The sequence below is a fragment of the Furipterus horrens genome, unplaced genomic scaffold (assembly GCF_987537825.1).
Source record: "Furipterus horrens unplaced genomic scaffold, mFurHor1.1.pri manual_scaffold_6, whole genome shotgun sequence".
Lineage (NCBI taxonomy): Eukaryota > Metazoa > Chordata > Mammalia > Chiroptera > Furipteridae > Furipterus > Furipterus horrens.
Genome location: NW_028327176.1, coordinates 88,270,709 through 88,289,601, shown reverse-complemented (window position 1 = coordinate 88,289,601; position 18,893 = coordinate 88,270,709). Strand labels below are relative to the sequence as shown.

The window sequence follows — 18,893 nt, the reverse complement described above, 5'->3', positions numbered from 1 at the left end:
CCATTCAGTCTGAAGCACTTTTATGGCAATTGTTTATCCAGACATTCTTGCAAGGTGTGAGACGCATAACTGAGTCTGTCCCATTCTAGAGATGGTGAAACTAACAATCAGGTAAACTAGGGATTGCACAGAGTCGTGCTGCATGCCAAAGACAAGGCTGGGGCTACAGACAAGGTCTCCTGAGGAGATCCAAGACGGCGGAGGAGTAAGTAGAAGCTACACTAACCTCCTCCCAGGACCCGTCTGGAATTACAACTTAATTGTGGAGAAACCATCTGGAATAACCAACTGAACAGTAGTTGGAGAGAAGTCTTATAACCACGGAGACAGAAAAGGCCCCTCATCACAATGCAACTGGGCATAAGCCTATGATCTCATTACCTGAGTGATTGTACGTACAGGCCTCACTTAATCAGTTTGGCTGAACTAAGTGGCTGGGCTGGTGAAGAATGGGGTGGTCTGTGGGATTCACTTTAAAACTGGTTTCTCTTTTCTATCCTAATGGCTTGGACAGAAAGGGCCCAGAGGTCTAAAGGGGGGTGGGGGGGGGTGGACCTAAAGTATTCTCCTCAGCCCAAACTAAATATAGTGGGCAAAAGGGTTTTGGACAGGCGAGATGTACCTGGCACACCTTCCTCCAAAGAAGCCTTTTTTTTCTTCCTAATGTGGGATATTGAAAAATTAATCCCTGCCTTTTATCATCTAGTGGTTATGGATTGCATGATGCCTTTTAACCCTGTTGCCAAATCTGTTGCCCCCAGAATAAAACAAAGATGCCAGCCTGTTAAACCAAGCACATCATTGTCCTAGGACAGCCAACTGACCTGGAGTCTGCAATATCCTTCCCCATGTGGGAAGGCCACCCTCCCCGCTACTCCCCCACTCTTACTAGGGATTTCTGGACCCAAGGGTAGGTAGGACGATGACCATGTCCAGCTTGAAGCAGCTAGAGGAGCATGAGACCTTCACCCATTGTCCTTTATAAGATTATAAAGGGTCTTAAGTCTGGGGGGGGGGGGGGGGCAGTATTATTACCGAGTGGGGATCCCCCAAATAAATAAAATAATATAAAATAAAATAAAAAGGTCTCCTGATGTGAACCCAGGGCTTTTTGACAGTAAAGTATTTACTTATTGCTATAACACTGACAAAGAATGCTAATAGGCATTTCCTCACTTGATCCTCACCACCTTTTACAGTAAGAAGGCAAGAGGTTAACAGCTGTCACTGCCAGAATTCCTTGCCTGACAAAGTCTAAAGTAAAAACCAAAAGTTCCTCTCACCTTTAGGGTGATCCTGGAGTTCAGGAGCTCAATCTGCATGGGAACTACCACCGGAATCTCCTCATCCTCTAAGAAAGGCCCCAGGCTACTGAGCACAGAGGTGAACAGCTCAAGGTCACAGCCTTGCAGCAACAAATGCAGAAAGCCATTCTTTGTGGCCAGTGGGGAATGAATAGCTGCACTGGGCCCCACCTCAAAGCGAAGGCCCACAGCTGGCCTGATGTGGCAAGTCTTCAAAATCGAGGATTCTTGAAAGCTTGTACCTTTGCGAAGACAGAAGGAAAACATTAATTAACAGTCAGGGACTGTTCTAAGCTCTTTACATGTATTTAATATTCATAACAACCCCATGCCAAAAGTATTATCATCCTTCCCATCTTAGAGATGAAGGAACCAAGGCACAGAGAATAACTTGCCCAAAGTTACGCGACTTATAATAGCAAGGATAGGCTTTGAACACAAGCAGCCTGACTGCAAAGACCACGGGCTTAGCTACTTTGCTATCATGCCCATGATAGAAGGGAGGTTAAGAACAAAAAGAAGCTGGCCTTGCTAATAACAGCCAAGGAAAAGCTCTGAAAACATAGAAACTTCAAACCCAGCTAAATTTTAATGTCTCTTCTTTTATTCAAGTCTTGGTCTTCTCATATAAAGCCAAGTCTCTCTGATAAAGCCAAGCAGGATCTATGCTAATCTCAAAACTCCATGAAGAACTATATCAGGTATAGCCAAGGATATGGAACAACTTGCAATTATACTTCAATAAATCTGTTTTTAGAAAAGCAAAAAAGTAGTTAATTTATACACTATTATATAGTGGTGAAAATGAATTATAGCTAACTCAACAACCTAGAAGAATCTGAAGAATATCATGTTACTTGAAAGAAGCAAATCACAAAAGAGTATGAACTATAATTCTATTTAAAATAACTCCAAACCCTGCAAAGCTAAATAACATTGATACAAACACATGTGGAAGGATAGTAAAGGAAGAGAATGATAAATACAAACTTCAGGAGGCCATGTTTCCCTTTGACAGATAAGAGGTAGAAGAAGGTTCGGGAGAGGAGTTCCCAGGGCTTCAAAGTTAATGGTACTGATTTATTTATTAAACTAGGTGTTTTATTTATTAAACATGGGTTCATTGCATTGTTATTTTTTATGCCTTACATATATTTTATAATTATTCTTTTTTTAAAAGATTTTATTTATTTATTTTTAGAGAGAGGGTTAAGGGAGGGAGAAAGAGAGGTAGAGAAACATCAATGTGTGGTTGCCTCTCACGTGCCCCCACTGGGGACCTGGCCTGTAACCCAGGCATGTGCCCTGACTGGCAATTGAACCAGCGACCCTTTGGTTTGCAGGCTGGCACTCAATCCACTAAGCCACACCAGCCAGGGCCTATACATATTTTTTAGTATTTACTCAATATTTTGAAAAACAATTTTTTAAATGAAGCATGTAGCAGAAGCCCAGATTTTTTCTATCATCTTTTATTTCTTTATTTATTTAAAAGATTTTCTTCATTTTTCAGAGAGAGGAGAAGGGAGGAAGAAAGAGAGGGAAAGAAACATCAACATGCGAGAGAAACTTAAGTTGGTTGCCTCTTGCACACCCCAAACTGGGGACCTGGCCCACTACCCAGGCATGTGCCCTGATTGGGAATCCAGTTGATGACCTTTTGGTTCACAGGCCAGCGCTCAATCCACTGAGACACACCAGCCAAGGCTCCTCTCATCTTTTAAAGTATAAATGATAATTCACAATAAAGGACTTAATCTGAATGACAGAAGTTTCCTGGTCAGATATAATTTGATGTTAGCGCCACACAAACAGTTAAGTGGACACTATCCTTGTGTATAAGCTTAAGGAGCATGTGGGAAACAAAAATGGAGAATAATGTACTGAATGTAAGCACCAGAAAGAGTTCTGGGAACTTCCTCGCAAGAAAGAGGCATTGATTGTTGGAGTTCTTCCTCCCCCTAATGGATACTGGAGAGAAGGGCCAAGGGCTTGGCTAGGGCAGCTGCCCCTGGCCAGTTTAGCTATGGCTGCCCCAGAAAAATCCCACCAGCTCCCCTGGAATGGCGCCATCCTCACCCGGGCACTGTCCATGCAGGAACTGCCAGAGTCCCACGGTGCCCAGCTGCTGGAGGCTCAGCTCCTCTGCTTGCAGGGCCACAGTCAGGTCCTCGCCACGTACCTCAATCCCAAAAGATACTTCATTCACCTTCAGAACCAGAACTGAGACCTGTAAAAGGAGACTCTCTCAGCTGAGTCCTGAACTTCCAGTCTAGAGCCTACCCTCTGCAGAGAAGAAAAAAGAGCAGCTGACCTGATGCAGATTGAGGTCTTCCCCACTGGGTGAGACCAGACTGTTGGCCTCTGGGGACCCCAGGCCATAACTATCCACAACAGGGCTCCCTTGAACACCAGCACTGTCCAAGACATTTGGAAGGGATCCTGGTGGAAGAAATTCTGGACCAGACTCTACATAAGAGAGACCACAAAAGTTTGAAAGTCAAAAACTTTTGTGCAAATGCAATCTCTAAAAGCAATGACAATTTAAAAAAACATTTATGATACTTATGAGACAACTGGAAATATGAAGACTAACTACATATTTGATTAACTTAAGAGATTATGTTCATTTTTAACTGTGATAATGGTACTTTGCCTAATTTTTATTTTTTTAAAGATTTTATTTATTATTTATTTTTATAGAGAAGGGAAGGGAGAGAGAAAGAGAGGGAAACATCAATGTGTGATTGCCTCTTGCATGCCCACAACTGGGGACCTGGCCAGCAACCCAGGCATGTGCCCTGACTGGGAATCAAACCAGCAACCTTTTCATTCACAGGCAGGCACTCAATCCACTGGGCCACATCAGCCAGGGCCCTAATTTTTAAAGTCTGTAAACAGAAGCAACCCAAGTGTCCATGGGTGGATTAATGAATTAACAAAATGTGCAGGAAATTCTGACACATGCTACAATGTGAATTAAGCTTGCAGACATTATGTGAAGTGAAACAAGCCAGTCACAAAAGGACATACTGTACACTCCCACTCATATGAGGTACCTAGAGTGGTCAAATTCATAGAGAAAGAAAGCAGAATGATGGTTAACAGGGACTGGAGAAGGAGGGAATGACAAATTATTGTTTAATGGGTACAGAGCTTCAAGATGAAAAGAGTTCTGGAGATGCACATTGGTGATGGTTGCACAATTATTTGAATGTACTTAATGCCAACCGAATTATAGTTAAAAATAGTTACGATGGTAAATTCATGTGTCTTTTATCATAATTAAAAATCTGTATTTTCTAGAGATGCATAATAAAAATATGAATAAAGTGATATGTTTGGGATTTGCTTCAAAATAATATGGGAGAAAGGGAAAAGGGCAAAAGTACATGTGAAACAAGAATGACCAAGTGTTTTTTCCCCCTCTATGCATCACTTTATTTTTTAGTTGTATTTTATTGATTATGCTATTACAGTTGTCCATATATTTCTGCTTTTGCCCCATCCACCCAGCACATGTGCCCCTCCCTCCACCAATCCTCACACCATTGTTCATGTCCATGGGTTATGCATGTAGGTTCTTTGGCTACTCCTTTTACTATACTGTACTTTACGTCCCCATGACTATTCTGTAACTACCTCTTTGTATTTCTTAATCCCCTCACCTCTTCACTCATTCCCTCACACCGCCCTCCCATCTGGCAACCATCAAAGCACTCTCCATATCCATGATTCTGTCTGTTTTTCTTGTTGTTGAGTTTGTTTTTTAGATTCAATTGTCGATGGATACATATTTATTGCCATTTTATTGTTCATAGTTTTGATCTTCTTTTTCTTAGACAAGTCCTTTAACATTTCATATAATAATGTTTTAGTGATGATGAAGTCCTTTAGTTTTTTTTCTCTGGGAAACTCTTTATCTGCCCTTAGATTCTAAATGATATCTTTGCTAGGTAGAGCAATCTTGGCTCCAGGTCCTTGCTTTTCATGACTTTGACTATTTCTTGACAATCCCTTCTTGCCTACAAGGTTTCTTTTGAGAAATCAGCTGACAGTCTTACGGGGACCTCCCCTGTAGATAACTAACTGCTTTTCTCTTGCTGCTTTTAAGATTCTCTCTTTAACCTTTGGCATTTTAATTATGTGTCTTCGTGTGATCCTCTTTGCATCCATCCTGTTTGGGACTCTGTGCTTCCTGGACTTGTGTCTCTATCTCCTTCACCAAATTAGGGAAGTTTTCTTTCATTATTTGTTCAGATAGATATCCAATTTCCTGCTCTTCCTCTTCTCCGTCTGACACCCCCATGCTGTGACTGTTGGAATGCTTGAGGTTGTCCCACTGGCTGCTCACACCATGCTCATGTTTTTTGGATTCTTTTTCTTCTTCTTGTCCTGATTGGTTGTTTTTTGATTCCTTATGTTCCAAGTCATTGATTTGATTCTCAGCGTCATCCACCCTACTGTTGTTTCACTATAAATTGTTTTTTATTTCAATTAGGGTATTCTTCGTTTCTGACCGGATCTTTTTTATGCTGTTGATGCCCTCACTAAGTTTCTTGAGCATCCTTATAACCGGTGTTTTGAAATCTGGATCTATCGATTGCTTCTCTCCATTTTGTTTAGTTTTTTTTCCTGGAGTTTTGATCTGTTCTTTCATGTGAGCCATGTTTCTTTATCTCATTTTGGCAGCCTCCCTGTGTTTCTTTATATGTATTAAGTAGAGCTGCTATGACTCCATGTCTTGGGCATGTGCCCTAAAGTAGTAGGTGTCCTGTAGGACAGGTGCCATATCTCAGACTCCTTCAATCTGGCTAACTCTGTCTGCCCCATCCTGGAGATCCCCAGAGATTGAGTGCCACCCAACTTAACAGACCCACCCAACCTGCTTTTCCATATGAATGGCTGGTGTTGGCTCATGCTTCACAACTTCCTAAATCAACTCAAACAAACAACAGCTGGCCTCACTGAGCCCTTGGCTTCACCTGGGAATCTCCAGCCCAGCACAAGTAGCTGCCACCTCACATTGCTTTATAGCTCAGGCAGGGTGGCCCCTGGCAAAACGGAGGTGCCAGCTGACCTTGCCCTACACCACCTGGGAAACCCCAGGGCCACAGCACCCAGTGAACAGCTACAGACCATGTGAGAGCACCACTACCCTGCCCCTGCACAGCTGACCCTCCACAGAGGGCAGATGTTGGTGCCTGGTCACAGCCAGTCCTTGCATCATATGGCTGGGGTATATCCCTCTCATTGACCTGCCAATAACAATCAAGGCTCTACTACAAGAGGAGGATGTACTCAGCCCACATGACGGGTGTGCCTTGAGTACCCAGCTAGGGTATTAGGGGAAGCTGTGCCACTGGACCTTACAGGACACCTACTACATTAGGGCACATGACCAAGACATGGAGTCATAGCAGCTCTACTTAATACATATAAAGAAACACAGGAGGCTGCCAAATGAGATAAAGAAACATGGCCCACATGAAAGAACAGATCAAAACTCCAGAAAAAAAAAACTAAACAAAATGGAGAGAAGCAATCGATAGATCCAGATTTCAAAACACCGGTTATAAGGATGCTCAAGAAACTTAGTGAGGGCATCAATAGCATAAAAAAGATCCGGTCAGAAACGAAGAATACCCTAATTGAAATAAAAAACAATTTATAGTGAAACAACAGTAGGGTGGACGACGCTAAGAATCAAATCAATGACTTGGAACATAAGGAATCAAAAAACAACCAATCAGGACAAGAAGAAGAAAAAGAATCCAAAAAACATGAGCATGGTGTGAGCAGCCAGTGGGACAACCTCAAGCGTTCCAACAGTCACAGCATGGGGGTGTCAGACGGAGAAGAGGAAGAGCAGGAAATTGGATATCTATCTGAACAAATAATGAAAGAAAACTTCCCTAATTTGGTGAAGGAGATAGAGACACAAGTCCAGGAAGCACAGAGTCCCAAACAGGATGGATGCAAAGAGGACCACACGAAGACACATAATTAAAATGCCAAAGGTTAAAGAGAGAATCTTAAAAGCAGCAAGAGAAAAGCAGTTAGTTATCTACAGGGGAGGTCCCCGTAAGACTGTCAGCTGATTTCTCAAAAGAAACCTTGCAGGCAAGAAGGGATTGTCAAGAAATAGTCAAAGTCATGAAAAGCAGGGACCTGGAGCCAAGATTGCTCTACCTAGCAGAGATATCATTTAGAATCTAAGGGCAGATAAAGAGTTTCCCAGAGAAAAAAAACTAAAGGACTTCATCATCACTAAAACATTATTATATGAAATGTTAAAGGACTTGTCTAAGAAAAAGATCAAAACTATGAACAATAAAATGGCAATAAATATGTATCCATCGACAATTGAATCTAAAAAACAAACTCAACAACAAGAAAAACAGACAGAATCATGGATATGGAGAGTGCTTTGATGGTTGCCAGATGGGAGGGCGGTGTGAGGGAATGAGTGAAGAGGTGAGGGGATTAAGAAATACAAAGAGACTTTCGGCCAAGATGGAGGCCTAGACTGACACACTCAGTCTCCCTCCACAACTAAGGACTACAACTACCACAAAACCAGAAATAACCAGAAATTCCAGAAAATAAAGCTACATGGAAGTCCAACGTATGACGTTATAAGCAAGTGGTGCTCGTCTGGACAGGTAGGAGGGGTGAAGCCGGGGCGGAAATGTCAAGCTGTGCTGGTGGTGGCAGCTGAGGTGACGGCAGTGGGACAGCGGTAAGCACAGACACCCGTATTTACAGGGAGGCGAGAAGCGCCTGGGGAGCGCCCCTGGCTGCAGACCAGACCCGTCAGCTTGCAATACCAACGCTGGGGAAGGCAGACCCCCATTGCCTCGGACTGTGAGGGCTGAAGGGCATGGGGACTGAGGAGGAGGCTCCCAGTGTCTCCGCAGAGTGAACGGCAGGAATCCATCTTGGACCCCTGCTCTGACACCAAGCACCACAGCGTGGTGAGAAGGGTCGCCTGATAGTGATGAGTGCATGGGGCTCCGCCCCCTATAGCGCAGGAGGTGTCACAGCCCCGCCCAGGAAGCAAACTGTCAGGATGGCACAGATCATGATAGAGATCCCAATTATGCAGCTGACCGCTAGCAAATATCTGATCTAACAGCTCATCAGACAGGAAATCTTTCTGAGGCACAGTTCAGACCTCTGGTTATAAGAAAGCTTACAGACCTAACAGTGGATCTTAAGCAAGACGGGGAAGGAATGAAGGCTAGTCCTACTGAAATGAATGAAAACACATATGAAACTAGTGGTGAGGGAAGGAAAACCAGGGATCAAATCAACAAATCAGAACATAGGGAAGAAACAAATAGTCAACCAGTGCAGAAAGAGGAAACGAAAAGTGATGACAATGAAGAGAGGCTCAGAAACCTATGGGACAGCTATAAGCGGGCCAACATCTGAATCATAGGGTTGCCAGAAGGTGAAGAAGAACAACTAGAAATTGAAAAGTTATGTGAAAAAATAATGAAGCAGAACTTCCCTAACTTGGGGAAAGAAACAGAATTACAGGTCTAGGAAGCACAGAGAGGTCCAGAAAAACTGGACCCAGGGAGAATCACACCAAGACACATTATAATCAAAATGTCAAAAATTAAGGATAAAGAGAGAATCTTAAAAGCAGTAAGAGAGAAGAGAATTATGTACAAACGGATCTCAATAAGACTCTCAGCTGATTTCTCAAAAGAAACTCTGCAGGCAAGAAGGAACTGGCAAGAAATATTCAAAGTACTGAAAAGCAAACACCTACAACCACTGTTACTCTATCCAGCCAAGCTGTCATTCAGAATAGAAGGGCAGATAAAGTGCTTCCAGGACAAAGTAAAACTGAAGGAGTTCATCAGATACAAACCACTGTTATATGAAATGTTAAAGCGACTTGTTTAGGAGAAAGAGGGTCAAAACTATGAACATTAAAATGAAAACTGTATCACAACAACCAACAACAGAAGCTAAGGAACTGAAACAAAGGCAAACTAAGTAGGCAACAAGAGTGGAAAAAGAATTAGAGGTATGGGGAACATTTTGGGGGCAGGTCAACTGGGAGGGGGGAAGGGGGGAAAGGGAGGGAGATGGTACAGGAATTAAGAAGCATAGTAAGAGGGAGTAGAGTAGACAGGAAGATGTTGAGAAGAACTATATGCACAACCAATGGGCATGGACTAAGTGGGGCGGGGGCAACTGGAGGGAGGGGGGTCACTGGGTGGAGGGGAAGAAAGGGAAAAGGAATTAGGACAACTGTAACAGCATAATCAATAAAGCATATTTTTTTAAAAAAAAGAAGTACAAAGAGGTAGTTACGGAATAGTCACAGGGACGTAAAGTACAGTATAGTAAAAGAAGTAGCCAAAGAACCTATATGCATAACCCATGGACATGGACAATGGTGCGAGGATTGCTGGAGGGAGTGGGGGCGCAGTGCTGGGTGGAGGAGGACAAAAGGGGGAAAATTGGAACAACTGTAATAGCATAATCAATAAAATATTATTTTTTTAAAAAAGAAAAGGGATAAGGCCTCTGCCTGCCTTTCTTCTTGGGAGAAAATTGTCCCCCAGTGTCCGCCTTTATTCCAGACACTTCAGTACTCCCCATATGCCACTGGTGCCTTTCAAGCTGCTAAACCAGTGCTGGAGCTCAGAGGGAGGGAGTCTGAGTAGATCCCTGTGTGGGTTCTTTAAGAGGAACTGCTTGGGACACTAAAAGTTTCTTCCACTGACTCAATCCTCACTAGTTTTTGTCACCAGAAGTTATGGAGATTTATCTTTCTGGCACTGCAAAACGGGGATGGGAAGCCTGTTGTGGAGCTGGGACACTTCACTCCTGAGATATTGCTCCTGAATTTTTATCCACCACACGTGGATGTGGGACCAGCCCATTTCACATCTCCACCCCTCCTACAGGTCTCGATGAATGTGGTTTCTTTAATTCTGTAGTCAGTCTTCCTTTCATCTTGATTTCTGATGGTTCAGAATGATGGTTGTTCTATATTTTAGTTGTAATTTTGACGTGGTTTAGCAAGGAGGTGAGCTGTGTTTACCTAAGCCGCCATCTTGTCCGTGCATCTATGACCATGCATTCTTAATATCTAAAGCTAGGTAATGGGTAAATGAGGGTTCACTATTTCATTCTGTCTACTTTTATACATATCTTAAATTTTCCATAAGAAGTTAATAATAATAAAACAAACATGGCACAGGCCACCCAGCTTTATATTTTACATTCCTTTTTTTTTTTTTTTAATTATTTAGACTCTTATAGGACTACTTTAAAAGCTTGCATTTCAATAAGCTGAAAGAACCAATCTAACTTCCAGTATAAATTCATATAATTCTTAAAAAGTTATTCATTTTATCATAGACAAAAAGCTCGTAGTTGTTTTTCAATAATAAAACAGGCAAAAACCAGACAACAAACACACACATACCATTGACACCAGCCACAGAATTAATCCTACTGCTGCAGCTTGGTGGCTGTAAGCTAATTTTGTTCTGTGATAAAGGTCAAGCACCAAACAATAACCTATAAGATGTGAGGATAAAGCTAATCATAAATCCATTAAAATTTCTTTTTTTTGGTTTTGGTTAAAAAAAATATCTATTTCATCAAATCCCAGCTGCTTCTGCATCCTGCCAATCTGAAGACAGCCAGCAGAAAGAACCCTTTCTGGAGCTAGAGCATAAACTGACTCTGCTTCTACTTACCAGACTCCAAGAGCATCACAAAGCTATCACTGCCATCACTGTCAACTGAAATCCGGTCTTCAGGGCCACTGCTATCCAATGAGACACCATCAAATGAATGCTGAGATACTGTCCTCTTCATGGAAATAAATCGGAATCGGGCAGCACCTCCACTCACTGGGGCTGCCACCCCCTCATCTATCTTGGCCATGGGCTCCCTGTTTAAAAAACAAAAAGAAAACCCACAGATGTGCCTTTAGAAACACTACTCCGTCCCCTCGCAATACCCAGCCCTTTCAGCTCAGAGATTTATTACATACACAAACTTTGATTTCAACTGCCATAGGAGTTCACACCATTTTTCAACAGCTGCCTTTTCTAAATCCTCACATTCCAGCATTTCAAACTACATAACCAGTGCAACATGAAATGTTAAGGTAATTTAAGGTCATCCCATGAAGAGAAGAGACCAACTACCTACAACCCAGTGTTAATGAATGGCACCGGCATCCACCCACATTCATTCCACAGTATTTACTGAATAACTTCTGTATACAAGGCACCATACTAGGCACAGGGCAGAGGTGGAGGATTAACAAAGTGATGAATAAGACATCTCCTATCCTCAGAAATGTATAGTCCAGAAGGAGGGAGGAGACTCATACATAAATAATATTAAATGGGAGTAAGTTACACCATAAGAGAGGGACAGAGGGACAAGCAAAAGGCTGGGCAATATCAAAGAGGGGAAAGAATGAAGAGAAGGGGGTCAAGAATGGCTTTGTAGAAGAAGATGGCATTTGAGTTATTCCTTGAAGGACTGTGAAAGAGATAGGGGAAAGGACGTTTTATGGGGAAGAAAAAGGAGCCAGAAAATAAAGAGTACCTTTAGAGACTAATAAGTAGCTCAGCTCAGCTGAAGCATAAATTTTGTTGGGAAAAACAGTGGAAAATAAAGTTAGAAAGACATAACACAGTGAAGAGAGGCCTTCAAAAGCCTTTTAATCCTACTCTCCCATTTTACAGATGAAGAGGCTGACTCAAGGTCACAGTTAAATGTGGAATTAAGAGAAACTCCTGCAAAGTACTCTTTTCCTTTTACCACATGGGTTGCAGCCAAATTTTAGAAAATTGTGGATAAAAGATTATATATGAAGGTGCTTAGAAAACTATAAAGTGCAAGGCATATATGGGAAATCTCTGTACCTTCTGCTCAGTATTGTTACGAACCTAAAGCCATTCTAAAAAATAAAGTCTATTTTTAAAAAAAACTGTAAAGTGCCATGTAAATATATCTTAATAATTGATTACGCCATAATTAAAAGTTCACCTAAATTCAGGAGGTGGATAGACTTCCGGCCAAGATGAAGGCCTAAGTAGACATGCTACGTCTCCCTCCACAACTAAGAAGGAATACAACTACCTTAAAACTGGAGACAACCAGAAGTTCCAGAAAATCGAGCTGTATGGAAGTCCAGCAAACAAAGATATAAAGAAGAAATAATCATCCAGACAGGTAGGAGGGGCGGAGCCAGGGCAGAGAGGAAGCTGTGTGATGGCAGCGGCAGCAGCAGTAGCAGTAGCAGCTGCAGTGGCAGGCTGGCAGAAAGCACAGTAACACATTTAAAAGAGTAGGGAGGGACACCTGGGAGTGTTCCCAGCACCAGATCAGACCGCGCAGCTCACAGTTCCAACGAAAACAGAGAGTCCCAAACAAGCTAGACACAAAGAGAACCATACCAAGACACACCATCATTAAAATGCCAAAGGTGAAAGAGAGGATCTTAAAAGCAGCAAGAGAAAAGAAGAGAGTTACCTACAAAGGGTGCCTGTAAGACTGTCAGCTGATTTCTCAAAAGAAACTTTGCAGGCAAGAAGGGACTGGCAAGAAGTATTCAATGTGATGAAAAAGCAAGGACCTACAAACAAGATTTCTCTAGCCAGCAAAGCCATCATTTAGAATGGAAGGGCGGATGAAATGCTTCCCAGACAAGGGAAAGCTAAAGGAGTTCATCATCACCAAGCTGTTACAGAGTGGGGGGACTCCAAAAATCCCTAGAGCCTGCGGGTTGGGGGATGGGGAGAAGAGAACAGTTTTTAAGATACCTTTGCATGACTATGGCTAGTAGCTAGTGTCTTAGTTATGCAAATGGCTTTGGTTCTTCCAAGGCCCCAGGGAGATGGGGGGTGTTTTGACCATGGAATGGCTGGAAATAGCACAGAGCCTGCACAAGGTTCTGCGAATGGTCAGAACTGGTTACCACGCCCACTGCATCACAGGACACAGTCAGGGATTTAAAAATAAGGTGGCCACCATTTTGGAGAGAGGAGGAGAGGAGATCCACGCGGTTTGCAAGGAGGGCAGAGGAGAACTCCATGCGGCTTTGAAATAGCAAAGAGAGAACCATGCGTGATCCAGTGCAACACGGCACATGTTTTCCTGGACTGTTATACGGAGGCTGATGACATCATACCCCAGATCCTGAAGGTGACAGCTGACAGATAAGGGATGGGGACCTTCTGGGCATGTTTTTGGCTTGTAGCCTTTTGGCGAGCAAGGGAAGTGCTGGATCCTGTGGGAGAACAGGGCTCTGAGCTGAAGTGCTCACTGCCCTCCCCAGTTTGGAATATTGTAAATAAAGACCTGTTGTCCTCAACACTAGTTGTTGGGTTTTACACCAAAGCGCCATGTGAAAGAACCCCCTTTTGCTCTGCAACAAAGCCATTACTACATGAAATGTTAAAGGGACTTATTTAAGAAAAAGAAGAAGATCAAAACTATGAACACTAAAATGAAATCACATTCACAACTATCAACAACTGAATCTAAAAAATAAAATCAAAATCCAACTAAGCAAACCAGAATAGGAACAGAATCATAGGTTTGGGGATCATTTGGAGGGTTATCTGCTGGGAGGGGGGTAAGGGGAGAAATGGGAAAATGGTGTAGGGATTAAGAAGCATAATTGGTCGGTACAAAATAGACAGGGGGAAGTTAAGAATAATATAGAAAAGGGTGAAGCCAAAGTACTTATATGCATGACCCATGGACATGAACTAAGGGGGGGTGGGAACTAAGGGGCGGAAAGGGGGGTACTGGGTGGAGGGGGGCAAAGAGAAAAGAAATTGGGACAACTGAACAGCATAATCAATAAAATATACTTTAAATAAATAAATAAATTCGGGGAGTAAAAGGAAAAAGCCTGAAGGTTTTAGAGTAGGGAAATAACAAATCATACCTATTTTAGGAAGTTGGACCTGGCTTCTTCAAATAAGTTAGAAAGGAATGACCTCCAATGAGGAATTCAGTTAATAGTTTTCTAAAATAGTTGACATGTGAGAACAGACAGGAACAACTGAGACTCCCTAAATGAGGCGTTCTCTGCAGAGGGTTCAGCCATGTGTGTTTTAACAAGCCCTCTAACAGATTCTGAAGCACGCTAAAGTTTGGGAATCCCTGCCGTAAGAATTGTGGTCAGAATTTGACAAATGACTAGAAGAGCAGAGCAAAAATGTAGAACCTGAATGACCGATTGATGCTACCAAAAAAAGAAAGAACTGTCTGGGGAGAGATAAGAAATTTAGGTTTATGTATGTGAGGTTCGAGGCACCCCTGGGACATCCCTGTGGAACTCTGTGCAGTAGATAGTTTTAAAAGAAGAGCAGCGGAGGGGAAGGAAAGGAAGTCAGGACTAAAACCATGGAATACAGCAGCCGTGAGGAAACGGACAAAACAACCTAGAGAGAAAGCATTCAAAAGCACAGACTGATACAAACCTTCTGAAAGTTCGGCCCATGCATGGAGAACCTTAAAAATGATAGTAGTGTTGGACTCAATAATTCCATTTCTAGATTTTTATTCTGAAGATTTAGATTTTCATAAAGAGTAATGCTCACAAAAATAAGGACATTTAACACAGGATCGGTTCTACCTGAGAAAAACTGGAAACATTAAATGATGGGATGGGTGAATACATTATGATACATCCATTTTCTAGAACATAATAGAGCAATTAAGTTATGTACACAAATGCCTAATGAATGGGAAAATATTTACGAGAAAATATTAAGTGAATAAAAACGGACATTTTCTACTTCCTACAGAAATATTATAATCCCATTGTAAAAACAGTATTTGTGTACATATCTACACACATATAAGCATTCACATGGATACACAAATCTATGTATAAATGCTGGAAGAACCTAGATCCAAACGTAAATAGTGGCTATCTCTGGATAGCATCATAACAAGTGACTTTTATGTTTTCTTCTGCATTCTATTATCTACATTGTCAACAACATGAGCACAATCATTTTCATAATTAAAAAAAACAGTTATGACTAAGGTGATGAGACTATGGACAGCCTCACCCTACAGAATAGATTTATAGTTTAAGAGGAAGAAGAGAACAGCCAAGGAAGAAGAAAGGACTCCCCCTTCCCAAAGGGTATCCGGCAGGTAACCTGCTCAGGATGAACTGACTGGTGGGAGTAACTGCCACAGAGGAGTCCAGGGTAAGGAGGACTGAGAACAGGCCACTGGCCTGAGCAGTTAGGAAGTCATTTTTGGTGTTTAAAAGAGAGCTTGTATCACACACCTGTCTTTTCTCTTTTCCCATCTCCCTTACTCTTCTCCATTTAGAAAAGGCAGCAGTACATTTGGTGACTAGCAGTCCAGGCTTTCAATCCTCACCCCACCACTCACAAGTTGTGTGATTGTGAGTAAGTGTTTTACCTCTCTGAGCCTCAGTTTCCTCATCTGTAAAATGAGGAGTGATATCAATACCTGCCTTATAGGGTTATTACAAGAATTCAGTGGATTAACATTGTAAGTATTTAGGACAGTGCCTGACACATAGAAAACACTCAATAAATGTTGGCTAGAATTATTATATCATTTACCCCTTTAACTTTTCCTCTCTTCTCCCTCCTAGACTAGCAATGCCTAGCAGGTTCTAGCAAACCCACAGGAAATATTGAAAAACCCACAAGATAATCCACTTAGACGAAAGTTCTGCAGCCACTAGTTTTCATACCATGGTCCACAAACCACAGTGTCCCAGCAAAGATCTCCCATAGTCTTCATTATGTTTCCTAAAACCATAAGGCACCCAATGGAAAACTATGTACCTTTCCACTCTTCTGACTACACATCTGTTTTTCTGCTTACTCCTGACTTATCTTCAGTGCCTAACAGAGAATGGCACACAGTAGAGCTCAAAAATTATTGTTGAACAAGTAGACGAAACTCTTCCTTCCCTATTCCTCCAGATGTTAATAACGTGTACCAAAAAGAGCAAATCCAAAGCCTCAGCTTTTCATCCACGACACAGGACTCATGGGTGCCTCAGTTTTCTCAGCTTAAACCGGGGATACAAATATCTGTGGCTACCTCACCAGGCTGCTGTGGGGGTTAAATAGAACAAAATACTACACTAGATCCCACTGAAAAGAATAAAATATCATATAGATGCCAGAAATTATTATTTTGATATTAGCATATCTGTATCAATAACAGTGAATCAGAGAAGGAAGAGAAAATTTAATTCTAAGAAGCAATAAATGTTGACTTGAAAACTGCCCAAGAACAGGCTATGATATGTGGAGGCATGTGAAAATACACAGGATTTTGTGTTATTTTATTTCAATTTCAGGTTCTTCCCTTATCACAGAATTAGATGTAGCCTGAAAATGAGACTCTCCAATTGGTGTACCTGTATCCCCAAGTAGCCTGAAAATTCCTCCACTACTCTGCAGGCAGCCCTGAAAACCAAAGGCTTTGCCACATTAAATAGGCCATTCTACATTCTTCTGGACTATATGGTACATCCTAAACTAAAAATGCTCATAGTAAGAGACTCTAAGTCCAATGACCACAATTAGGAGAAAGAGGTGGGGTGACTGAAGGAGGCAGAGAACCACTCACTTGGCTGGGGGCAGCGACAACATCTTGTGCACAGTGGAGGTCATTCGGTCTCTGCCCAGACTGAAGGCATCCTTAGTCAAAGACACGGCTTCCTTGGTGAGGTCCATGGTGGCATAGAGAGCCTCCTTGGTGGCATCCTTGGTCATGTGAATAGCACTTGACAATTCTCCCTCAATGTTCTTCAAGGGCATAGGCTCACCCTGTCCATTCACAGTGGTATCCCTAACACCTGGGGGCTTCAGGGAAGCTGGTGGGCTGGATGCTTCAGCTCTGCTCAGTCCCTTGGCCTGTAGGGAATCGACTGCCTCATTGCCCTTCCCTGCCAACTGCTGTGCAAGAGAATCTGAGTCCTGCAGCTCTCCATTGCTATGGAGAGGCAGTGGCCTATCCTGAGATGCATCCAGATTTTCAATGCTACTATTCTCCAGAATCCTCTCAGGGCTTGCTGGGCCCTGGTCTGAGGAGGCATCGGACTTCAGCTCCCGATCCTCTGACGGAGACAGCTCCGAATCTACAAGGCTGGTGGTATCCGAACCTGCAGAGTCAGCTTCCGCAGCACCAGGGGCAGGATGCATGAGCAGAGCCACTTCAGCACTGGGGAAGAGAACCCCAATGCAAGCTGTCTGGTCCTGCAGGGGAGACCCGGTCATGGCCTCTATATCCTTGGTCAGCTGCTCCTGAAGGCCCTGTAGCACCTCCCTCAGGCGGAGCAGGGCCAGGTACTGGTAGTGGTCAAGCCTCACACAGACGTGTTCAGGGGAGTGTACAAGCACGTGAACATCTGCCACATCCTCCAGCTCTGTCAGAGGCTCTTTGTTGTCCCCGCCATCACTGCCTTCTCTCAGAATTTCCATGACTTCTGTAAGGCCTGACAGGCTTTTCAAATCATGCTCAGTCTTTGACCTCAGATGGGACACAGTGTCAGGGGCAAGGGTCTGAGGATGAACAGAACTGCCAAAGCTGGCTGAAGGTTTCAGCCTCCCTTCAGCAGCCAAAAGGAGCTTTCGTGCCTGGGCTTGCTGCCAGCGAAGGGGTAGGCAGGCCCAAATGGACAAAGGGAAGGGGGCCACAAAATTCAAGGTACGGCCTTTGAAGTTCTCTGTTCCCTCAAAGTCCAAGGAGATCTGGGGGAAGTGGATGGACCAGAGATCCTGGGAGGCCTTAGGCCTCTGGAGAGGTAGGGTGTTAGGATGAGGACAGCTGGAATCCATCTCGAAGGCATGATGCAAAAATAGCATGTGCAGAAGGCTGAAGCCGTCTGGAACCTTGGGGAACTGAACATAATTGGAATGAAAGAACTCAGTAGCAGCAAAACCCTGGAAGAGACTGTGAAGGTCTGGACAGCTACAGTGTGGGGCATGACGTGTATTGGTGGCAGTCATGCCTGATGCAGAGAAGACAAGGGCCTGGGGTCGATGCAACCCAGCCTGCTCTCTCTTCTCCAGCGGGAAGCTCACCTTCAGAGAGAAAAATGCAACCCAGTTCAGAATGGCTATTTAAGTATCCACACCCGCCACACCCCACCATTAACACACAACGGAAGGCCATCTGGGCTGCAATGGGAGAAGGGCATCTGTGGCTTTCAAGAGGGAACAAAAATCCCACTCTCCCTACCTTCAACCAGAAGGCATCCAGTCGGATGTCCAAGTGTTCATCTTTCTGGCTTGAATTTTCCAGTTTGTAGATAGCTTTGAACTGCTCCAAGCTGTGGTATAAATCTAGGCAGAAGAGGTTTCCCCAGAGCAAGCTGACAGGATCCATAGTAAATGTCAGACCATTTAATTCAATGTAGAGATTGGGACAGGGAACTGGAAAGCAGAGAAAAAAAGAGAAAAAAACGTAGCAGCTCAACTCCTATTTACCAGCTAATATTCCTTTTGCTATCAAAAGAGCAAAAGTACATATTTACACAGGACAGTTTTTAACAGAAGTGTGATAAACTAACAA

General features: G+C 43.0%; 1 protein-coding gene across 1 annotated transcript in view; it reads right to left on the bottom strand.

The window, feature by feature from the left end:
• BLTP3A (bridge-like lipid transfer protein family member 3A) overlaps positions 1–18,893 on the bottom strand; it is a 64,955-nt gene that overhangs the window by 4,464 nt on the left and 41,598 nt on the right. Inside the window, exons 13-18 of the mRNA XM_090282252.1 lie at positions 18,561–18,754; positions 16,947–18,403; positions 11,039–11,235; positions 3,619–3,773; positions 3,384–3,534; positions 1,284–1,546 (exon numbers count right to left, since the gene is read on the bottom strand). Of these exons, the coding sequence (XP_090138378.1) occupies positions 1,284–1,546; positions 3,384–3,534; positions 3,619–3,773; positions 11,039–11,235; positions 16,947–18,403; positions 18,561–18,754 (2,417 nt within the window). The remainder of the gene's footprint in view (positions 1–1,283; positions 1,547–3,383; positions 3,535–3,618; positions 3,774–11,038; positions 11,236–16,946; positions 18,404–18,560; positions 18,755–18,893) is intronic.